A 26,348-nucleotide genomic window follows, 5' to 3' on the forward strand; every position below is an offset into this window, starting at 1 on the left:
TTACTTTTAGATTCGAATCTGAAATTCCTAAAAATTTAATATCGAATAGGTCGATTATTAAGTGCGGTAGATTTTGTGGAAATTAAGAAAAGACGTGGATTCAAAGTGGTATTATTAAAAATATTAATCGTTGATTTTTGAAATGAATAGTTACACGCGTAAAATTACGAAATATGTTAAAACATTACTTTTAAACTCGTTATAAAATTACAGGCAAGTTCAAGCCTGTATAATTAACGGGAGTTCAGGAAACGTATGAATTGAAAGGTTTATTAAATGGAAATTATGATGTAAAATACTGTTCAATAAATGTGTTTTCGAATCGCTTATATTTGTAAACGAATGAGTTAGAAACTGCTTACGCCTATGCGTTCGAACTGCCTTTTAACTTTTTTTTTCTGTCGATTTCGCTTGAAAATTGGAACGAGTTTTTCCTCTGGACGTGTGATTGACGTTTCTACGTTGTTGTGGAATATCGAAGGGTTTATTTGCGTACTGACTCTACGCACGGTTATCTCTGGTAGCCGTTCTGACACGTGACTCGTGGAAATAAAATGGTCTTTTTCTGGTAGATTAGAACAAACAACATACCGTACAAGCTTAATAAAAACATTACAAATACTTTTATACAATTACATATGTGTAATAAGTATTTCATTATTAATAGATAACTTTTCGTTAAATAGTACAATTTCTTTTGTTTCGTTACCAAACTTGTTAATATTCTGCAAGGTAATATTATCAATGCTGGTAACTTGTATTTATATCTTTTTGCAAATTTTCATTGATACACGTCAATATAGTCGAAACATTGGCATCCAAATATAAAATAGTGTACAGTTTCAGGCACATGTATAATATTTCAGGCAATTCAATATCCTGAAAAATAAAAACTGTTAATCCGCTTTTTACTTACAGTGAATTGATAATCAACGGAACACGGAAATACAGTGGAAAATGAAAAAATTACAACTATTATTCATTTTCCGGGATTTCAGCCAGGTTTAGTGATATTTTCCTCGATTTTGATCAAGTTCAAAACAGTATGCATATCCTAATCCATTATACAGAATACAATAGATAAGATTTTCAATCGGATACGTTGCGTATTTCCACCGTATATTTCATAAACAAGATTTCGCTATTGTACAGTCCATGGGAAATTGATGTCCGTTTTTTAAAATTCGAATATTACATTCTCGATAAAACGCTAACTGTGGATAACGACGAAGCCTCGATAAAAAGTATTTAAATCCGTGAAACCACAATTCCATAAAACACTTACAAACAATAAAACCCTAAATGTTCAAAAAAAAAAGAGAACAACGGAAAAAAATCAGCTTTCGGTAATTGAATTTCGTGTTCCTTTATAATTATACAAACGTTAAAATTTATACAAGATTTTAAATTCATACTAGAGATAATTTCCAAAAGTTTGTAAGTATGTATCACATGAATGATTTCTATCAAAATTCTTTGGTACAATTTTTAAATACGTTAATCAGAGTATTTCTAACAGAAGCGATCTCTCTTAAATTTTTCGATTTTTATTAGGATAAAAAACTGGGTAAAAATTGGGGAAAGTTATTAAACTGCACAATTACCAAAAAGACGAAAATTGACGAGAATCCTTCGTAATACGAACGCTTCATTTCCAACATATGCTTCGAACGAACATTTCGAACACGAACACAAACACGAACACGAACATTTCGATATAAATCCTACGTGATTGCATCGAAAAAATAGATTATCTTCTTATCGAGTGAGCATTCGCGAAAGTGGAGATCGGCAGGCGTGACGCTCGGACATCCAAGGAATTAAATTCAAATTTCAACAGAGTATCCTGGTTAAGCCGTCCCACGAGATTATCGTGATCTCGAAGAATCGCGTGCAGCGTACCCATTAAAATTTGCAATAACGGGGATCGTTTGCAGTATACAACGCTCGTTGCTCTCGGATTAGTTAGTTACTCTTACAGGCGGGGCTCGTGAACCGGTTACGTAGCAAGAATCGAATCGGTTTACGACTGGCCCTTATGTAAACCTGTGAAACGCTCGATTTGAAACGCATGGAAATGGCTGAGGTTATCAAACATCGTCAGGAATTCGTTCGTTTCACATGGAACTTCCCTCGAGTTGGTTTTCCTTTCACAGATCGTTGGCGGAGGAAGAATCTCCGAGCCAAACACGTTTCTGCAAACGAGGGAAGATAAAATAATTCAAAATTTTCGCCTTCTTTTCATATTTACTCAGACGAATGACAGAATATTGATAAAATATCGTGAAATATTTATTTCACTCGCGTTTTCCTTATTTCAATATAATAAATGTTACATTTCGTATAAACAAAAATCTTTTTACAAATACAAATTTATGTGATTAAAGATGAATAACATGTAAATAAATTTAGAAAATTCTTTTAACAGTGCAACATTAAGAATCGAAGGATTAATACACCAATATATAAATGATGAATACTATTTCCTAATTATAGCAAAGATAAACAGAATTATTCTAACCTTTCCCTGTTCGCTTTTTAATTACTACTAGTTATTTTTACTTGTTGGTTTGGAAAGAGATGTTAAAATGCTTCCCAAGTTCAAAGGGTTAATGCGGGGAACCGCGTCAGGATACGCCTATTCAACCGAGAACATGGCTCCCAAGGGGAGTGAATAAGTTGCCTCGTCACGACGAAAAATGAGTACCTGATAACGAGTAATAGACATGTAAAAGAGTCAGCTATGAAAAATGTTGACACACTCCTCCTGGGAATGTATCGTTTTAACGGAGCGTTAAAACACAGTTGGCAGATACTCAAAAAGCGATCACAGCGTTGCTGGAAATCAACAACGCGATGTTTAGCAAAGCAAATAATTATATGGCCCGTGTGTATGCAGTAACGTTCGACGGTTTTCTCGTGTTGAGATCGACGTTTCAAAAAATTGGTTCACAGGGTCTGTATTCACGCTCTTTGATTACCGACGTTTTCGAAATCGCTCGCTGGAAAACGTGATTTTAATTGCACCGAAGGGAGTGTACGGAATCGTTGCATCCGATATCGACACACAATTTATGTTTGCGTCGGTTCTCGTCAACAGCGTTGGCCGGGTCGATCGCGCGTAGGAAATCGACGAAATTAATTTTATGGTGAATACAAAGTTTCTGCAAACATTTCACGGCAAGCGTAATGGGTTTGCGTCAGTTTTACTGGAATTTCACTATCTACGCTGATAGTCTTTATCGCTTTCATGAAGTCCAGACTTGGCGGAATTCTCTATCGGTTGGGTTGGACGAAAAATCAATATTTCTCTCTCGCTCTCAATAATAGAATCTTCTCTTTCGATCTCTTTGCTCTCTTAAATTTCTTCACTGATTTGAAAGAAAAATTCGAACATCCTGGAAGAAAAAGTTTCGCAGAATCTCACGACACGATCGAATTTCCTTTCTTGGTGAAATATTTTTCATCGGTCGAATATGGATAAAAGTTTAGGTAACGTGACTCATTGAGCGCGACCGTCTAAGTAAGAAAATAGGTCTGCGATATAAAGACTGAAGAAGAAGATATATCGCGATGTCTTGAATAGCGGTCTCTCAACGGAAGTTGGGATCTTAATATGGTAGCCTAGGGGCTGTTCGAATGTCTTCCCTTTGATGTGGATTCACCAAGCGCACAAAGGGATCAAATGCAAAGAAGTACACAGCAACTTTAAACTCCTGTAAACTATGTTAAATTATTTTCTCACTAATTTAGCGAAATATAGATTGGTATTACATGTTCGACGAGATGATAATTATACCTATAAGGGTATAATATTGTCAGTTATTCAAAGTAAGTAGACCAAGCAAGTTATGTCAGCAAATTGGCAATCGATACTCCCAAATTGTTTTAATATATTTAAGGAACCAATAATTTCAATGTATGATTTTGATAAAACTTTTAAACAATGATAATTCAGTCAAAGCTCATCATGCATTATCTTTAGAGAAAGGGAAAAGAAAAGGAACAAGATAAAAATGGATGGTAGTTATTTTCAGAACCTAGATCCTAATTTTATGAAGTCTGGAAGGCCTGAAATATTTATAGCATTCTGATGAAATATCTTTCAGTTTAAATCATGAGAGTGAATCGCGCAATGCTTGGTTGGTGTCTGAGCAGTTTCTATAAAATATTTTTGTTGAGAATTTTGGATCTTAATAGTCGAAATAATATTATAAGAACACTAAATTTACACTTAGAATTCATATTAGAATAGTTATATATTTATTTGATAAGCGATTTCAAAGATATTCATCGATACACACTTGCACGCGTCTCAGCACTTTACATACATCTGTTTTCGAGGCGCCGCGCACACACATACTTCCACATACTAATATTCACATACAAGTATTACTACTACGCATCTTACCTAGTCTAGCACATAAAATTATACATATCTCAATAATTTTAATACAATTTCTCTATCCGTACAAAATAACATGTATATTACTTTACTTAGGCTTTTTAATAATATCACGTTTAACCAGCTTGTAGATATTATATTACCCCTTGGCCCTTAATGAGCGAAAGCACAAAAACAGCCCGGCAATTTACGAAGAGGTTTGGTAGAGTGGCGAAAAAGTGGCTCGGCCCATTTCGACGTAGTTATTACAAAGTTAAGGAGTGCACTTGACGCTCTACTGGTGAGAAAGAAATCGCGAGCCGAATAGGCATGAATTGAGAAGATAAATTTCCATCGATTACGCAGTGGGATTTAATGGCAGCCTCATCTATGGAAAAATAGGTCGCAATGAAGGTACGATTCCGCTATAGTTAAAACGTTTCCGCTGACTTACCGAATCGTTCGATAAACGTCATTTACGATCGACTTCGGTCACTGACTGTATTTTGTACATTACTTACGCAACAGCTTGCTCGGATTACATGATCGCGCGGGGAAGTGGGATAATGAAAACCTAACGAATCACTCGTTAATGAACACTAATCGACACGAATACTGTCACACTCTGTCAACTTAAAATTGGAAACTTAAAACTTGAATGTCCTCTTTTCAAATTACTACAACAAAGATGATGATTATTTCCTGAATAATTATTTTGGTATGAAATTTTGTATTAATTAATTGCTACCCATAGCGATCCTCTAATTGTCTACGCGTAGACAAATGAGGCGTAAAACACAATAGTACATTGTACTGTATAAACACTATAAAATATCCCTTTACAGTGTAGAATATTTGTCTTTTGTCCCTGTAGGTTTTTATGCGGTAGTTTATACGCTATTTTCCTTCATAACGTCTCGTAAAGCTTTAATGTAAAGCGATTTAAATATCCTTTTAATACAAGGGGATCCCATTGAATTCCCTTTAAGCTTGAATCTTAGATGCTCTTATTAAATATTTATTTAAAACCTCCGTTCCAATATCGTATCTCATATATACCGTCTTTTACGACGTAACAGTAAATTAAATCTAAAATTTCGAGTCTATTTAGTTTAATCTAAGCGGATGAGAAAATTGTTTTTATTAAACGGTCGTTAATTACTCGTAAAGTAGTTGTGAGTAAATGTAATCAAAAGCATTAGAAGATGTATCGCGAAAGTAATTTATTGGAAGAAGAAAATTCCGCTTCCTCTTCACACGAACGACTTTTGAAACGTCGATGAAAACATTCTTTTCCATATCCCGAGGTGGCAGACCGTCACTCGACATGAATATTCTAATAGTAGCAATTGTCGACTCTTCTTATGGTGGAAAGTTTCTTGTAATCCTCGAGCAAATTGAATGAAACTACCCATTAAAGTCCGTAATAAATGTCGCGTTACCGATGCTTTATCTCCGTGTACTGATATCCATCTTAGATTTGTTTTGTAGGATCAATTTATTGTAAACGTTCGAACTCGAATTGACTGTCGAATCGCTTTTATTTCGTTGTGCCAACAAAATCGCGATTGGAAGATTCGAAACACATGTTTCATTAATATTTTGAAATTCATCGGATGATCGATGATTCTTCATTAATTAGAATATTCTTCTAGCTAGAGAGAATTGAAAATGTCCTCATCAATCGTGTATTGATCAATTAAAATTTACGAATCTCTAACGTTTTTATTTCAAACTAGAATTTTGATTCGAAGCTTAACAAGTACGTACATTGAATTTTGATTGGTAAATAGTATCGTGAGAAGTGACGTGTTATTACACGATCAAACAATTTGCAATATTCTATTTTTTCTAGCAGGTTTACAATTTTTTTTTGTTAGAATTTCGACGATCGATAATTGAATTGTTACACCCTTACAATCTTAGTAATATTGAAAAGAATATTGATCAATCCCGTAAAATGTTAAATATATCTTACTTGGAAAAAAGATCTACATCGGAAAGTTTCTGAATTTCTCTCATAAAATCTTGAAACACCGAATTTCACTTAGCAGCATGGAGAAATTTGCCGCGAAGGGGAGCACAAGAATTTGTGAGATACTTGTTCTTAAAAAAAAAAAGAAAAAAAAACAAACGGACTTCTTAATGGAGCCAAGCTTCTGAATACCGATGTTAGCATTCCTGTAACTTTTTCTCGATGTCACGCCCGGCACACCGAATTAAATGTAATCTTCTCCTTCTGTATTTTTTTAAAGGCGAAGGAAATCGTATTTTCCGGCGCGAATTCTCCGCCTGCATTGTTCGCGTACCTTTTTTGCAAATTCTTGCACTGACGTATGTTTTCTCCTTGGCTGGATTTATGCGAAATGTTTTCGAATCACGGCGAAAATCGACTTACTTCTCGAGATTGCGATGGAATTCTCTGTTCGCCATGGGACGAACCCGCTTTGCCAGGATTAAAAATAAACAATTTCGAATGGTACGATTAAACGAAACGGCAGAACCTTCCTCGTGGCTTCTTCTGGAACAACACAGGAACGCAATCTTCTTGAAGGAATTGCTACCAATTCTCTTAGATTTTTAATAATGCATTGCTACACCCTGAATGTTCTTGGCATAGATTTAAGAAAAAGAATTTCAGGCTTTTAGGGTGAGTCGCTCGGTTTACGGAAAAATACGCTATTTCCAGGATACCTCTAGAGAGTTTAGGGATGCTTATGGAGGAGAATTCACTCCGTGGTGCGTTCTAATAGTTTTAAATTGCAGTTCTATGTCGTTATGATATATTTCCTTCTTGTATGATTCCCTTTTATTTCATTTTATTCCTTTCTTTCTTACTCTCTCTTAATAAATATTATAACGACTACTGTCGATATTTTATTCACCTTTAGATATTACAATATTTTTATTAAAGATACAGTCTAGTTATAACATATGGAATATTCAATTTTTCACGCGTTTTTTCATACTTCATTGAATTCTAAAAAGTAAACAAAATTGCAATCACATATGTATATAGAAGAGAGAATTCTCAATTTTTAAGTGATATACATTTACAAACATAAACATTGAAAGAGAAGATGGATTTAGAAGACTGGCACAATAAGGTTGGACATTTTCTGTTACAACCTAATAAACGTTTTTGACAGTTTTCTGATATACATATAGGTTTGCTGGAACTTCGTCTTTTCCTTATTCCAAAGGTAAAAGAGGTTGAAAGATGATGAAAACCACTGTCGATTCGAGCTGCGTATCACTCGCATGCACTCTTTGTCGATTTAACGCGAAGCATGGACAGGCGTGAAGATGGTCGATTGGTCGAGAGTGGCTGTCATGCGCGTTATTACATCTGCTGTGTTTCAAGGAACGAATAGAGAAGTATATCAAAAAGTTTTATCGATTCTTTGTTCTCGTCGTTCCCTGTGATTCTAACGCTGGCACTTTGTTTGCTTATCTTCAGAAACCATGACGTTTTTTTGACTTTATTACAGCAAAAAGTACCACTGTCGAACATTGGGAGGAATGTCGTTTTATTAAGAAAAAATGTTCGATGGTGAATATTTTAAAATTTAAGACAATTTCCAACTGCGCTAATATTAACGAAGCGGCAAGGAAGTAATTCCAATGATCTTTCATGAACATTAATTGATGAATCACCAATTAAACTGAAGTGGGAAAAAAGTTTGGCATCATTACAAAAAGATTTCACAAATCTACAAGTTTGATTTGATGTTATCGATGAAATTTTTATTTTACACTATGTATTAATAGGGAGAAACGTTCGATATTTAACATTGTTTTAATTTAAAATAATATTGAAGTTCGTTAATTATTATCTGTACCAGTGTATTAAATATTGTTTATAGAGTCATCGAAACTTGTAAAATGGGAAAACAGTAATTACGACAGTTATATATGAATATTACTTATAACGAATCACCAATTAAGGAACCTCTGGAGATTATTTAAAATTTTAATTAACAAAGTTATTCCCAGCGGTATATTATTACAGTAAAAAGTTAAACTAGTTAAAGGACACGCTCTGTTAGCTGGTTAAACAAAGTTCGTTTTATCGTTTATAGTAGAAAATCACATTGGCCCGTTAATTACTATTAATTCGCAGCAGTAACTAAAATAGCTTATATGGTGTAACGCGATTATAATTCCCAAGTAGAGCAGCGTTTTCAGTGAAGGGGAAACAACCGTGAACCGATCAGGCCTTCTTGTTTTATCAGCTAAACTGATTGTCTATCTGCCAAAATGTCGAGCGATTCATTATGGCAGCTTCAATTCCACTCGTCGAACCAGTAAAACAAACGCCAGTGGCACGTGTTCGTTTCTTTCTGATCTAATTACCATCTCTTTCCATTTTTCGTTTTTAAAATCCAATTAATGAACATTAGTATTAAATATCATATATAAATGATAGATATTTCTACATTTATGAAATTTCTACGTTTATGTAACAATATTAATATCGTCAGAAATTAACAATAGTAAGTATCATTTACACCAGAAACCACTTATTTTTGTGAGTAACTGCATATATTTCACGGTAATAGTACGAATCTTAAATCGAAAGTTTCAAAACGAACAATTAAAAATTTCCGAACTTTCCGTCCTGCTATCGCAATGTCAGTACGTGTTACGTCACTTGGTCAGTCTCAGCTCGAACATTTAAAAGCCAAGATAAATATTGACAGCAAGGAGAGATGTTAGACTGGATCGTTTGACTTGCTTCTCAACCCTTTGTCGAAACCGTGTTTACACAGGCTAACAGACCATTCTTAATTTCAAACTTCGTCTCACTATCGAGGTGGTTGTGCATCACGTTACATGCAAACATGCTAAATCCATAAATCCCTATCGGTTCGGTGTCGTGATTTTATGATTACAATTTGCGATTGAACGTGAAACGAATTGAGTTTGAAAATTAAGAAGTGTGATGTGCAATTAGTGTTGAATGAAGGTTGAAACTTTTTCATCGAGTAGAAGATAGAGAAGGATGAAGATGCACTGATGTATACATAATTAAATACCATAAACTTTCGAGTTAAGTGTTATGAACTTCTTAACTAGCCTGTGTTAAGGCATTAGGGAGAGTACTATATTTATACCGAACACAGTGTAGATGAGATTCTCTATGGGAGATTTTAAGTTAGTTACGTTTATCGTGTTATGTTTTACACCCTGGGGTTATATAATTTAAAATGGAAATCGTATCTTTTGGAAAGTTGAGAATAGAGCCAGCTACCTTATTCTCTTGTGCATAAAATAATCTGGTTTTATATGAAAGGTAAGACACATAAGCTGTATTATATTCTTTAAAATCTTAAACAATTTTCGAACGATAGAAAAATTTGATTAAGTTGGAGAAAAATGCCAAGAATTTCTCTTTTCTGATTTGTTAATACGAGAGTAAGATTAGGAAGGAGTAGGGTTAAATTAATTATTCACTCTGTTTCCACGTGACGCACCTGATACATTACACTCTACCACACGTTCAAACTATCTTTGTATCTGAGTTTCACATTTCCCTACGCATGATGGCTTCCGAATCGATCAATCAAATCGCGAATCTGCACCGAAAGTCTTCGAAAATGGTACCGTTTGACCACGGATTGTTGACCGAGATATTCGAGTCGCTCTCTCTGTTAAACGAGCTCGTGCGATAATGCAATTCATTCTGCATGATATACGATCGAGAGATTAGCCCGATAGGGATTCGAAGAAACCCGACCTGTTATCGCGACCAGCAACGTACCACGCGTCTGACTTATGACGGCTTATACCACTTACGGGTGAATTCTGCGATCAGTAATAACCGGTCCTATCATCAATTACAGGTGAGGATTCATCAGGCTTACGATAAGAGGAGCAAACTGCCTTCGACTGGACGAATCAGATACTCAAAATCAGAGGAATCTTGTGACACGCATATAAATTAGTCGATACTTAATCTTCGAAATTGTATATTGTTCTAGAGGAATGTTATCCATCAGAAATTTCTTTGTGTGTTTTGTGTGAAGCTAATAGGATTTTGAGTAAAAAGTTGAATAGGAGAGTTATGTAGAAATAAGCGATCTTTCAGAGTGAATTAGATAACGATGGATAAAAACTAGTATCGTTTTACAGAGAATATTTAGTCTTTATTTTAGTGTATGGTTTATTCGAGTCTACATTTTACCTATATTTGGTTTATATAATATTAGTATATTATACATTACTATGCAAGTTTCTACTATTCAGTAAATACGTGTCTGACCAAGGATAGTGCTCATCTACTCGTTCCTTTGGCGTTTCTATGATATGTATTCCTCCTGACATTTTCGTATGCAATTTATATGTTAATTCACTGTATGGATATTGTATGCCACTGTATGTTACTCTAACACTGTTTTCTACTACACACGTTAGTATTAGTCATTTACTCTGGAATATACTTGTATCATATTTTGTAAAAATCTCAACGTTTTCTCCATTTTGCAATAGGTTTCTCTCGGCCAATTTTCCAGCGGATCCATCCCCATCAGCGGAATCGGTTCACCGGCAGTGGTTTACGAGACCTCGATCTCGTTTATCAGTCCGTGTAACAGACGCAGTTTCGCTGGAATCGCGCCGTTTCGCGGTATTATGCCGGCAAAGCGTGCACTGGCGCACGATAACGCAATTAGAGTACCGGCCTCGATGCGTTCGTCATCGTGAACAATTTGCAATTTTCTCACGAGCGTAGTGGCAATCGAGTTAACCGCGCGTTTCCCTGTAACTCGATAGAAATTCAGGCACGTAAAACGCAGCCGTTATCATGGCTACGCTGTTCGTAATCGCGATAGCTACCAGTCTCTGATCAACTTACCAATTATTACGTAAAATTAACGGTTCCATGAAATTCACGAGCCTTTTTCCTGCTTAATTTTGCGCCTGACAGAGTCACGTATATCCGATAGATCTTACGATAGGATACGTCGACATTTCTTAGATTAGGTTTAGTGTTAGATTTGTGGCGTAGAATCGTGTTCTATTACAACACCAACGAAGAGTTCGTAACAAAACCGAACCTTTAAAATTCATTTATTTTGTTATTGATCCCTCTATTAATTCACTCGTTTTTGGAAAATTATTGCACAATTTTATCACTTCTTTCGCTAATTCTCCCTACAACGAAGCTTCATGCTTCGAATATTTATTAAAAAATGAATCGATCCATAATGTCTGGAACACGAAACTGTACAACCTGTAGCCAGCAGTATAACCATGATTATTGCACCTTCGAAAATGATGCTGTTGCGTTTGGACCTCGTTGTATTAACACATAAAGCGGAATCTGTAACTCTAGCCCGGTTTAGTACTAAACCACGTCGATACGACGTGGAACGATTTTGACGATTCGCAATCGAGTTGACAGTGTTCGGGTTGAATGGCGGTGCACACAGCGATTTGCTTTAATGCTGCGGTATAAAAGCGGTGGCATTGCCGCGGATATTATCTCACCAATGCTGCCATATGCATAGACTAGACAGAAACAGAGAGAATCCATTTCAAATAATCACGGTCTGCGTTAATAACGGTGAAATTTGTCGGGCACCTAGCGATTCGAAGAACCATAAAATCGCGGCTTATTGGCCCGGTTCGTTGAGTGGTATGGGGCGGATGAAAATAAAGTCGTTCTTCATGAAAATTCATGTCGGTCAACGCGATCGACGATTTTAACGAGCCAGTCGCTCCCATTGTCATACGGATTTGCAATAAACGCACGGTTCTCCCGTATTTTAGTTATGTCCGAATTATATCGAGTAACTGCGGCTGATTCGCGATTCGTTGATTCATACACGAAATTTTAGATGTTTCCGACCATTCATTCGTTGTTGCAATATTTTCATCGCATCTGAGTGAAATGCGGATACGCAAACACGATAATGTTGGAAGAAAACAAAAGAATATTAAGATTCGTAAGAATTAAGCTTCAACTTCTTATTATGAGAATTACCGATCTGATAAATATATTGTACGCAAATCATCATATTTAATATGATATAACACTTGCAATTACTTTAGAACTCTAATTACGTATTTATAATAAAAAAGGTATTAGTAATTGCCCAATTATTGTTACATTCTGAACTGTGTGAATAATTTTGTAATTCACTGTATTTTAGTATAACATAATTTAAATTCATAAGGTTGAGTGGTCAAGCTATTAAATTGCAAGCAATATATAGTTTGTCGCAATGTTATAAATACGTCAATTATTTGAAATTTGTTTAAACTATAGAATCTAAATGGACAAAAATATTAAGCGAACTTGTAGAATTCTCTCTTTCATAACGAAGGTATTAAATGAAAAAATAATTCGATGATATAAATAGATTGAAAAAATGTATAAATGAAGTGTTGTGTTAACACAATGTCTATCCTTCGTAGTTAAAACGAACAACCCGTTTAGCAGCAGATCGATAATAATATCGATTATGCCTGTACGTGTCACGAACTATAAGTAGTTAATTTTCCCGTATGTCGACAGTGATTTAGATAGGCAGAAAATCAGGGTTGCTTCACGAGGGTTGGAAAGTTGATGGAGAGCTCAATTCCGTTCGACATCCAGTCATTGAAGTTTCATTTACTTACCGGCTCGACAAATTATCGCACTATCAACTATTCATACTTTACCGTGGTATCCTCGCTTCGTATCACTTTTGTGTCGTTGGAATTTCACGGTCATTAATCAGATTTAATTAAGAGAGGAAGCGGAAAGTAGGCGGGAAACCGGAAAATTAGTTTTGTATCAATTGCTCGATTAATCATCGTTAAATCGTAATTTGGGGTTGGTGCACGACGCGTGCTTAACAAGCGTGTCGATTTCACGCATCTGCGTGACTTCTTTGATTACCTTCGAAAAGCCACGCCGATTAATTTGTCCGTTCAGCTGGCAGACATCACTGTTACTTTGCTTTCTTCTTTTCATTAAATTTATAAAGCATAGGATGTCGTAAACGTTCTTCATTGCGACTTTTCTTCCATTCCACACTTCTGTTAATTTTCTTGAAATTTTGTATCGATTTGAGATGAAATATTAATTAAGAAAATAGACAGCCGACAAACTAAAGAGACAACAGAACTTACGAAACGACTTACTAAAAAATTTACAGAAAATATAAAATTGTCGATTTGAACTTTCAACTCTTAATTTTCTTGAAATTTACTCTTGTTAAAGATCAAATACTAATTGAGAAAATAGACAAGCCAAAGTATTAGAATTACTCGAATAGATTAATTCTCACATGCAATAATTGCTTCAGTAATTAAGCAATCTTCTTGGAATTTGTTTGAGAAATAAAACATATATTCGTGACACAGGAAACATCGATAAAGGTGCAGTAAAGGGTAGAATGCTAGAATATAGAGCGAGACGAGATCAAGTCATTTCTTTCGCTCTGAAAGACAGTCAACGCGTTCCGCTTTCTGAAATGAAACCCCACAGGTGTGTGCAAACGCCACGGGTTTACATCGTATGGCCTTTTTCCACGTTCGTTTGGTGGAGGCAACGTCCACGGATAGATTGTTTACATGCACGCTACAAGGACGTAACATCGAGCCTATTGGATTTTTTATACGCACCTGAACTTCTAAGGCATGGTAAGCAAATATGAGGCCAATCAGTATCACAGTAGACACAGAGATCAGGGTTTTCAGTGCTGTCGAGTAAAACGAGGCCTGCAACATAAAACGTCGTCCTCGTAAATCCCAGTTCTGCCATTTAAACCATACATATCGCCTTTATTCTACTATCTCCTCTCTAAATATTTTCTAGCAAAAGTAGGATATTATTCGGTAGGAAACGTGGGTTCATATACGTTAATTTCTTTATTAACTGTAATTCTTAGAGCAATTTTTCTTCTTTCCTCTTTTTGCAAAAATACCTGATACGAGAGAGAATTCGTTTCTTAAGAAATAATAAATAAATATTCATGTTTTACGCGTAACAGACGCAATCTCGTTATTTCTTCGCCATAAACAAGGATTATTTTAGCTACTGCGTTACTGGATAAGGTAATATGCGCTACGAAGTTGAATTCGTCCGGTTAAGCACTTTGTTGGGAAAGTTTCGAGCGAGTTCGGCAGGTGCAACTATAGGAAAACTAATTTTTAATGCAATTTTTACGGCCAACGATATGGTACACGCGACTATTTGACATTGCGTCCGTGTTCCGCCAATAATTCGCATAAATTTTGTCCAAGCACGGATTTATGCGATTATAAAAGGGGAAAAAAGGTCGTCGGAAAAAATTCATGCTGTCAATGGCACGACGACCAGAGAAATAGCTACTACGACGTAGTATCTGTCTTCCTGAGTGTCGTGATGTTTGTTATAAAAGATAAAAGAGAAAGTTCCAAGACAAAAATGTAATTAGAAGTATAATTCCTTAATACATATCTTTCTTTTAACTCTGCTATTCTATTATTTACATTTTATATTTTAATCATTGCTTTTAAGTGAGTTTCTGTAGAATGTCAACTTTAAGTTATTTCTCTCTCAAAAGTGTTTTACTTACATTATCATAATTTCTAGACCCTAAGTAAGACAACTGTCAATGTCAAATATTTTAATTTCAGATAAAACATCGTCAAACGAAATGTATTTAAATATATTTTTTGTAAAGTTCAATCCAATTACCATACTTCCATCTCAACAGGTTCGATCAATCCTCATCGTCTGTATTTCCTAGGACGTCGAACGAGAAAATTCTTCGCAAAAGAATTAATTGCAGCTGCGATGTTCGTCGTACAGCCGGAAAAAGAAAACACGCGCTCAAGCACGGGATACTGAAATATTTATGCGTTTGCGTAAAGTTGCTTATTGCTCGTAAAAGTCAAACAGGAACTGCGTTTTTTTAAAGGTGACATTAAACTCTTCCGACTGCAAGGCATGTGACATTTAGAGAGAGAAAAATGGTGAAAAAAGAAAATTCCATCCTTCCGGTTCATCTTTTCCGAAACGTCTTCCGAGTAGTACGAAAAAGGACATGCTAACATAGCATGGAATTTCATGAATAATATTTTTCGCCTGCTATTTGTTCCTCTCAGAATCTCCCACTCGTATTAAGGAAAAATATGATTCTCTTTTTAAAGAAGATTGTCTCCGGTATGTTGTATCGTTTTAAGAACAGTGATTTTAATGAATTGTTTGTTTTAAATTGAACGTCTTTCTATTAAATATTTTATAGTATTTATGTATAATTTCTGTATTTATGGTCAACACATCTTTGTTCTTCATTTATAGCCCCGATGGATCTTCTATTTTACGATATCGGCGCAATAATAAATCAGAATATTATTCAGCGAAATTTCCGCGTTTAGGAATTTATCGTACGTTACCGAACACGTACGCGTGACATCATTCAACGTACCGCGGTATAATATCGTAGTTCGTGTGTGTCATTTGCATACTATTTGTGCCTTCTATTTATAAAATTGCATTTGCATAGATGTGATTATCCCCAGTACGCGTTACGTTGTTTAAATCGTGAAATTCGATGTCCTGTGTTATTTTTATAATCAACTCGCAGGTAACGCGGATACAAAGTTTAATTCTCATAAATATGTACGTAGATATTCGTTCACTTTCATTCTCGATTACCTGGTGAAACTGATTCAGTATGTTTCACAAAGGTCAATTGCTTCCAGCTTTTATTTGTTTCAACTTCGAACTTTCATCCTATAATTGTTACAGAGAGAAGATCCTACAAAATAAATAATTAGATTTAACAATTATTTTGGATGATCCCTTTTACGAAAATTTCCAATAATTTAATAAGCAATTTTCTCATAAATCAGAGTTAAATTTCGTTTATATTGCCTTTACGATGCGATTATGAAAATACGAATACATTTAATTAACTCGAAAAATCTATACAAATCCAGAAGAAAATTCAAGCTCTATCCATTTTTATATCTTATTTCAGTGGTATTCAACCATTGTTATTTTATTATTGAATATTTTTATTATTCAAAAGTTTATTTTCAATGTCAACGTACCTACGCTGTCGCATCAATTATAAATAATTACGTAGCGGGCCAATTTTTGCCAAACTTGAAGCAAGCAGATTATTTATTAGTAGACCGTGAATTTTTATGCATTCATGAAAAATTTGAAGATACAAAAGTGATTTGGTTTCTATCGGTTCCACGTGGCTCTACTTAACGCAAAATTACGTCTCGCCAATTTTTTCGGCGACCACAGAGATCAGTCGCAGTTCGACTTTACATTTTTGATTTAATTACCGAGAGAATACTCGGCTTGAAGTGCTTCGAGTGACTCGAGAGCTCTTTATTCAAGACCTTACGATCCTCGTCGTTCCTACGTTTTAGGACCCTCCACGTCCTTCGATTTTTACTGTGAATCGTGAGCTTCAAATGGGTCATTTTGTATCATTCACTGTGAGTTCAAAGGGAGAAGATTTGTAAAGTTCAACAGAGTATGACTACACTGCCGCTCAAATGTCTTAGGACAGTTACTATTTGCTTAAAAACTGAGAAAAGCAATCGTTAAAAATATGAAGAAATATCAGTTATCTTGATACTTTGTATGACAAAGAAGCTACTTAACTACGTTTAATGAATGAGATAGATAGAGGCACACATCTCAGCCAAGGTTCAACATTTCTTGGATATATGAAGTTTAACATTGCTTCATTAAAAAAAAGAATCCCATTTTATTAAAGCATCTCGGATATTTCTATTTAATTCTCTTCAATATTCAACTAAGAGCAGTATTTGTCCGAACATTTCATTATTTTATGAGAACTCATAATACGATCTGATTAAAGCGACACTTTTTAATAGTTTCAAACATCAGGATATAAAAGCATTACTTTTGGAATAACTTGATATAAATAACGATCATCAACGAATAAGCAAATGTTAAGATTTTGAACCGTAATAATTGGAAGATGCAGGATCATCAATAATAATATAACTTAATTGGTTCACGAAGCCCTAAATAGCCAAATTCGCGTTTCGTGGTAGCGATATTGTGGCTCCTGTAATAATAGGCAGTCAGTTAATTAGTTAGTTACACATAAGAGGAATATAAATTAGCCGCAGCGCGGAAATACGTTTCCGCTAGCCGTGTCCGATGATGAAGACGTCACTCTTTGATAAGGTGTTGATATTGAAATTAACGAAAACTGACGCGTACTGAATGAAACTTAATCAGCAAGGAAGACTGGGCCAAGCTTAATCTCCGCTGCATGGTGTTCTGTGTTTTCTTTCATATTAAAATTAACTCTCGATACTTTAAACTGGTGATATTCAGAATTAAAACAATTTTTCGAAATGTGATTACAGGATGACAGGTATCAAATTCTTTATTTTTGGAAATACTTAAAAATACGTAGTTACTTTTCGTAAAATTATTCTATTTCCAATTAAAGCTTCATGATTTTCTGATTTTCTAACTTGACAAATTCTTATTTATCTCTCATAGTAGTCGAAATTCCTTGTTAGAATACTATGTCTAATATATGAAACAACTTGTTCAAATTATCTTCCTTCGAACAATTCCTTCGAGTTATTGGTACCTTCATCAAAAGGAAAGCAATTTACTAAATCTAAGAAAGTCACGCCTCTAATAGCGTAGGAAGATTTGATAAATAATAAAAGTTTGTGTCGAACAAATTTTATTGACTGTCAGTTTTCGCTTGCGAACAGGTTCGCTAATATCGTTAGGAAACTAGAGAACCTGGTCGGTCCAATAAATTCGCCTGGTGGCAATGGGGCCAAAAGCTGTTATCGCGATCACTCTGGTCATCGATCGAAATCGTTCACGACATCGGGCGAACGGTCAGTTGTCTTTAAGAGGTGCTAACCCTCAATTGGATCATCGACATCGCGCATCCACGGCAAATCGCTTTGGCCCCGTTCGCCTCTGTGAATCAACTGTAACGAAACTAAAATGGATTTAACGGCTGTATCTATACATTCTGCTTTATCATATACATAGTTCTCCTATAGTGTGTCTAGTAATAATCAATCATAATTTCTTCCTCAATAAGCAAAGGAAAATCCAGTTATAGAGAGCTAAAGATAAATATTTTTATTATATTAAGCAGTGCACTCCCGTTAAAAATTCTTCACTTTTATTTTTAATAAAGTTTCAATATTTAACGTAGACTAAGAACTTTAAAATACAAAGACAAACTTTAATAAAATTGTTAACACATCAACTACCTTCTTTATCACATACAGTATTAAACTTTTCTTAACTTTACTCTTTTTAACTTTTTAAGTAACCCTTAACTATTTTTCGCTTTGTATGTAGCTCCCGCTATTATTTCGCTATTCGCTTGTATTTCGCTTTTATATAATATTAATATCTGCTCTAAGATTTTTAAGCGGAAATGCACCTGTTCATTAGAGCCATTCATGAACGAGTAGAAGCTTTCAAGAACCTAAAGTATCACCGACTGATCGGAAATCGAGTCACCAACTTCTGCGAATCGCATTTCGGTGACTGATACGCATGATCAGCATTCTCCTGTTAACAGTCCAATTTATCAGAGAGTCGGTTCATCGAATTGCCATTCAAGAGACGATTGTCGTCGATGTTCCAGGTGTTCCTCATAGAAATTCACCTTAAAGTAAATTTACTCATTCATCCACGAACGAGGAACTACGTTGTCATGTTGCACGAAAACGAATAGCACCGCGATTTTTGGACGGCGACCAAACGTTCGTTTTTCCGCTCGTTTCGTTTGTCGATAATGCCGAGAAACGTAATCCGGAACGTGCAGGAATCTGTCACGGTGCACTTTTCTGCAGTGGATTGCCGCGAAGGCAGATTATCGATTGATCCGGTGAGACGAACCCTTTGCCGTTTGTTAATTTGTTTTGCCACATTATATTCTTGCCGAAGAGGAAATTATTTTTCGCTAATTGAGACGGTTTTGGTTTGATCATCGTTTGCTAAAAGTATAAGAAATTATTGCCAAAAAGAGAATTATTTTTCGCTGACCGAAGTGATCTTGATTTGGTCATTGTTTGTAGAAGATGTGAGGTCTCTCTAAGTATTGAGGTAATCTCTAAGTGTATGAGGTTTGTATTATCTGGACATTGGAAAAGAAAAAGAGTTAAATCTTTTGGCCATCGTAAAAACAGGATTTGTATTATTTGGTCGTTACAAGAGAAAAGAGGCTAAGCCTTTTATAAGGAATTAAGCCTTCCAAGAAAATTTGCTGAGTGAACGGAGAAATAGAAAGAATATTCGATCTACTTATTCTAAGAAGCAGTTATAAGATATCGAAAGGGAGAAACAATATTTGAAAAGTATAAAAATTAGTTACTTAACTCAATTTAGAAACTTCCTTGAAAGTTCATTTTTCTTCATTATTTGCCATTTAGTTAGTTTCTCGAACGAAAATAATATCTACGCTTATATTAAACTAGAATTCGATTTACTTCGATCGCGAACTTAATTACGTATGAAATGTGAAGTGATGCCTGAAATGGTCCGTGCAAACCACTAAATACAGTCTCTAATTTCTATCAAAGCCTTGATAAACGACTAATTTTGCGCGAAACACACACTAATCTAAATCTCTCAGATACAACGCGTAGCATCGATAAAATCATATCGCGATACCGATCACCAGGCATCGAATTCATTCGGAAAAAATCAGCCAATACTTAATCGGACTGCGATCATACTGACACGGCATCCCTCGTGTAAATCAATCTTAAATTTCATTCGCCCAACCGATAATAGGATTTGAATCCCCCTACGATTTCATCCCTTTCGAGTCGTTTCATCAACGCCACGTACATTCTATTTTCTATCCACGATGAAACTGCATGTGGATCCTACACAAATGTATAAAATCTCGTACTATTCTAGTTTTTTTTTCTAGTTAATGCAGAAATAAAAGTATAGATATATGAAAATCCTTTACAATGCGATTCAACAGCACAAAGGGTCTCTCGTCTGCCGTTGCTACCAACTGCTGTCTGTTGCATAGATCTTACGTAATATATACTTACACCCACACGTTCTGTTTTTCCGTATTTTACAACCACTTGTATTCAATTCAGACAACCTACGCAACGTTCTCACATAAGACATACAAGCACGCGAAAACGGCGCTATATACATACCGCCTTGATCACCTAAAACCTTAGCTCAGAAAATTTATTCTTCTCTCGTGCTTCGGTATATTCTTTGTTATACATTTTACATTCGTCAATCAGTATTTCTCTATAAACACTCGCAAGAAATTACCATACACAGAAGAGAAAAGTAGATGTCTGAAAGATGGTAAGGTAGAAAACACTTCTTAAAAGATGATAAAATGGTAGATGGTAAATTTTAACTGGACAGTCTCATTAACCAACGATTTTCCTAGCAACCTATAGCGGCTACAAAATGTATTGACACACTATCGCATTTATTATAGTAGTTACATATTAATTAATTACGTCCAAGTATATTAAATTTCATATCACTTTTATACGTAATAGTTTCATACGATTACAGAAATTCGACACTATGCAAATGAAATGAGTCTGATAAGAAAAACGGTTTATTGAAAAATAAGGATATATGACGATACTTTTTCTAGCCACTGTAAGTGGATTATTAAATTTCACACGAGATTAGCATGTACCTCGATACTTATGAAAATGGCTATACCTCGCTAAGGCACTCTGTAGAGCTGCAAACCACTTTAAACTAGCAAATATACACAACAATATCAGTATGTCACTCGACCCTACGTGGAAATTAACTGCAACGCTGGCAAAACGTTAGGATAAAACGCCTAGTGGACACGAGGCCTGCATCCGGGAGCCTCGAGCAGCAATTTAGAGTGATTTTAATACTGGGATCGCCCGCAGCGGAACGTTTATGCTCTGCACATTCACGAGGCCGCACTTCACGCTGCTTGCTCGTCTACCATTCGAGAGCACGCGTTGCAGGCTGCTTTCCTCTTTCCATGTTTATCCGCTTGGCGTACTATACTATACTATTATATAGATACATACTTTGCTTCTTACCACGTGCGCAACTACACGATACTAATTTACCATGGATTTTAGATTATCAAAATCTGTTATGGTTTCAACTGGACGTATTGTTTGCTGCCGAGGCAGATTGAGCCGTTATTAGGTTTGTTAAACGATCGCGAGACGAAAGGCTATTATTAGTTCCGGAATATTAGCTCTCGGACGATTGCTCGACAAACTAAAGGAAATTATTGATTGCTTTTCCCTTGCTCGGCTTTGATTAACGTTCGTTAATGAATTTTAAACGAAGAGTTGACATTTTTATAAAATAAAGGGATATATTCTTTCGTGATCTATTCGCGACGTATGGAGAATTCGGACGAAGTTTAAGCTCATACGTGATGACGATTGTCTTGCACAATTATTATTTACTAATTACTAAGTAATAAAGTTAGTTAGAATTGTTTCTGAAGCGTTTTACATCAAATAGATGTAGGTGAATAGGTAGGAAATTTGTTACAGTTCTGCAAGAGAATTTATTAATACAGTAACTTGTAAATGTATTAGTGACTTACTGCAACTTGCAACTTTATTAATGACTTGCAAAATTTCAATACTCTAAAATCCCGCGACTATCACAGAATAACGTGAGTGGTTCCCTTCATTCAGTTAACTCATTTAATCTTATAGAATTGGAGAAATATTATTTCTGTTATCCTAAGATGATTTTACCGACTAATTTATAACGAAGACATAGGTAGATATTTTCTAACTAACTTTTTCTATCTTGTTTCCGAGGGATCAATATGCAGATAAGTGACGAGTCAAATTTACTGAATAGCAGTAATTACGCATAATTGCTCCACGCTTTGTTTATTCCATTATGTACTCTTGACAAACGTGGAATTTCGCTTTATTAATAGTCCGCTCCAATAATGAAATACTCTAACATAATAATCACGTAATTATCGGTAACATATTGCCAACCGACACGGACGCGCGGAATTAATAGATTCAATCGTGCATGCGATTACGGTCAATTTTCATTTCGAAAGCAAAGATTAAAGAATTCAAACATAGAATGTTACGTTATATCGTAAAAATGTTTTGCTTTACCGTAGTCACGACGCAAAGCAAAGAAATCACGAGAAGAAATTCGCCTTGTACCAAGGCGAACGAAGTATTTTCTATCTTGAATCCTTCCACTCTGCTCTTTTTTTCTTTTTTCCATCGAGCTGTCGATATTTGCAAGCGATGGAGAAAATAAAAAAAACGCGAGCTTCGACAAAGAGCGCGACGGTCTATGTAATTTCTCGCAATATTCCAAGCCTCGATCGATCTCTCCCTTTCTCTCTCTCTCTCTCTCTCTCTCTCTGCATTGACCCGATATAGCCTATGATTCATGGATTTTGCTAATTGAACCGTGTATACTGGTTGCTTATCATTATACTCGTTCTAATAGAGCCGATCGTTTCGTCCAAATAGTCTCACTTCGAAATCGCGACTATGATGGATATTGGGCTTTCTATGGAAATCTTGATTGTAGTTATCATGGAAAAACATTTGCTAAATAAGTACAGGTTCCATATATCGTTTCCTATATTTATCTAATTCTGGAAATTTAGACCTTTAGCCCCGATCCTATGCTCGAGCTTTTCTAAAATTACGAGAAATCGTTTCCTCCGTTAAAAAGAGAGAAAAATCGAGATATAAAAATCCGAATACCGTGACAGAATAGAGACGAGGAACGAGTTCCAATTTCAGGATATTTGTAAGTTATTACAAACCAGAAAGTAGATTTATTATATCAGAATTTAAGACGGATCGGTAAATTTAAAAAAACTTTCAACTACCCGGGAACAACGTAATATTCCTTGTATTTGCTATGAAAATCTGACGGCGTGTATTTAATATCGGGCGAAATATTTTGCAAAGTTTTATTCGATCCACGAGCGAAATGATACGCAAATATTAGACTAATTCGACGTCCGGGAATTCACGGCGCACCCATCGATATTTACATGGCGGATATTTCGTGGCGATTTAATTCGGAAATCTCAGCCACCCAGACGAAATGCATAACATCGAAGTCGAAATTTAATAAAAATTAGAGAAGCCAGAGTTGAGGAACTGTTCTGAAGGGTTTCGGTCGAAATGAAGTTGAATTTCCACGTAATTACCTGCTCGTTAACATAGCCTGTGGCATATTCTTAATGAACTGCTGAGCAGTCACGCGGCATCATTGTAATTCGCTCTAGAAACGTTGTTACTCGCTTTCAACGCTTTAAATTGGCGGACTTTTTACTCTTCTGATGGAAAATTTAATTTCGATGAAATAAAAAAAAAAAAAAAATAATAATAATAATCCTGTATTCAAATGATTTTATAATATGAAATTCAAGGTTAAAGGTCGTTGAATTTAAAACTTGACTTCTTTTTACCATTGATATATTGGAGTTTTTAATTGTAGCGTTTCATTAGTAAAGACATCTCTTAAATCTTCGTTTGCCTCTCTATGATAATTTCCCAAATCTCATAAAATTTATGATAAACATTCTTGAGATTACTAGATAGATTTGAGTAAATAAAATTTTACAGTCTCGGAAAATAGAATTAAAAGATAATGTAGCTTCCTTTCCCTTTTCCCTTTAAGGGAAATTATTATGTCTAAGATGTTATTAAAATGATCTCTGTATCACTTCATACGCCCCAATCTTCCTGTACATTTTCGCAAACATTCTTCGCCGCTTACAATAAACATTTCACCTAAAATTAACCCAAAATTAAAGTTTAACGTCCAATATGTTTCTAAATCCACAACAGCCTTTAAAGACCGAAAACAATTATTTCAGCAAATCGCCGACTCATTTATCAACATGCAACTCCACCGTTTCGTCATTAAACACCGGTGCTGCTATTGTTCCAGCAAACTGCCACCATTATCGCAATCAAACAAACTGACTACACTGTTCGTTTTATAGTTTACTCAGTTTAGTAGAGCGAAACCAAATAATCGGCTGGCTAATATGTCGCATCGAGGATTCAGGCGACCAACAGAGTGACGCTTCGTCGACAGGTTCTCATTCGAACGCGGTCAATTTTCTCTTCTATCCAAATCTGCCTGTGTTTTAGCCCGGAAACTTTCCTAATTTCGACACAGTTTACTGCGTTAGGCGGTCTGTTAAAGCAAACCCGTCGAGAGAGCGCGAACCCGGACGTTTACACGCTCCTTTGGCATCCTAAATTTTAGATTAAAGTCTCGAGCATGCTTAACACTCTGCGCCTCGAGAAAAGTTCCATGGAAACACGCGTAGCCTCGTATCGATTTCGGGCATGGCCATTGTACGATGCGATACCATCGGCGAAATCGAATTCCAGTGGCGGTTGTGATTCGGCGGAGAGAACGTTGATAGCGGAATCCGCCACGTTTTACGGTGACTCTAACGCGAAATGTGAAACCGTATCTCGAAGTCAGCCCGATTTTCCGAGGTCGGATTGCGGCGGAAATCTCGTGGTTTTCAGTATTTTAATGGATCTTGATGTATTGGTTATTGCTTTTTTTTATTATGGCTGTATCGTTTCTTGTTTGTATCGGTTATGATCAATTGTGTTTTTCATTGATAATTTCCCTCGGATCGAGGAAAAATATAAAATGATTGAAAAGTATAAAACGTTCTATAAACGTTTTTCTGAAACTGAGAAAGTGGAAGAAAGAACAATAAATAAATGAGAATTAGAGAAAAGCAGCACTGATTAAATCGAACGAACTTCGAAGAATCATGTGTATTCCTTATTTGTTCTTGAGTCTAATGGATTAGACCGAATGTTACAGTAAGCTTGCTTATTTCGAGCTAGCGCTATTTGCAGAGTGAGTTATTGGAATTCCATCTAGTCGTGTAATTTATAAGATTCGTGATTTTCATGGTCCTTGCGTAGAATTTATGCGTAAGCTGCATATGTACAGGGGAACGTATAGAGCAATAGTAACTGAAAAATTTTCCAAAGGAGAAGAGGCATGTTACAACCAGATTGGCTCGATCATGCGATCATATATCAAAACTGAATAAACTCTGTGAAAAAGCTGTCCTGTCTCTGCCAATATTACAGAAACTAAATTTTTATTATAGGAAATAACTATTACACAACCTGAAGTATTTAGCTAAAATATATGTATTCATTAAATTCGCGTAAAGAACTAAAGAAAAAGCGAAGAAATAAACACAGTAGCTATATTATACATATACTACATTATACATGTAGTGACTTATAGAACACTATCTGAATACTTGTTATTTTATACATCTTACACAAAACATTTTCAAATTAAATCTACATCGAAATTGACATATTATCACAATAGATATTCACATTTTAAGCTTAGAATTTCAAAATAAGTTTTTCCACCTTTGAGTGATCGATAGAGCTATTGTTAGTGGAACGAAATAATACTATAAACTCACATCCAGAAAGGATGAATTGCAATTAGTCTACTTTTACTTTTAGTGTTTCGATTATTCAAAGATACGAAGAAACTTCATTTTAAAGTTTTCAGTTATATTGCTTTTCTTCATAGTTGAGTACTACAGGAAAGTTACAGAATTTTCAGATCACGGACGGGTTCTCCACCTTCACCGGGAACATCCGATAGGTAACATAAGACGCAGCAATTTGCAATTCACGGAAAATAGATTGGCCAGGCCCGATAACGGATTGCACGTATCATGAAGGTTATAAATAAACGTATTTAATAGGCTGCAGGCTGCAAGCCTTAAGATTCACAACGTTTCTATGGCGACGACATGATCCGTTCGTGCGCATGTCGGTTTCGTCCGTGAGCCAAAGGAGAAACCGTGTGATTCGGTTACGCCCTTGGAAAATTAACGTGAATACGCGTATGCCTGGACATACCGGACCGGTCTGCAAGCGTCCTCGAATCTCGATTGTTTGCCACGACGCTGCATCGTTCGCCTCG

General features: G+C 35.6%; 1 protein-coding gene across 4 annotated transcripts in view; it reads right to left on the reverse strand.

Moving 5' to 3' along the window:
- Positions 1–26,348, reverse strand: part of LOC122572823 (small conductance calcium-activated potassium channel protein) — a 234,319-nt gene that overhangs the window by 24,256 nt on the left and 183,715 nt on the right. For all 4 annotated transcript variants that reach the window (XM_043738334.1, XM_043738335.1, XM_043738336.1 and 1 more), the window contains one exon: positions 14,000–14,095. In XM_043738334.1, coding sequence (XP_043594269.1) covers positions 14,000–14,095 — 96 coding nt within the window. The remainder of the gene's footprint in view (positions 1–13,999; positions 14,096–26,348) is intronic.

Source organism: Bombus pyrosoma, linkage group LG11 (assembly GCF_014825855.1).
Source record: "Bombus pyrosoma isolate SC7728 linkage group LG11, ASM1482585v1, whole genome shotgun sequence".
Lineage (NCBI taxonomy): Eukaryota > Metazoa > Arthropoda > Insecta > Hymenoptera > Apidae > Bombus > Bombus pyrosoma.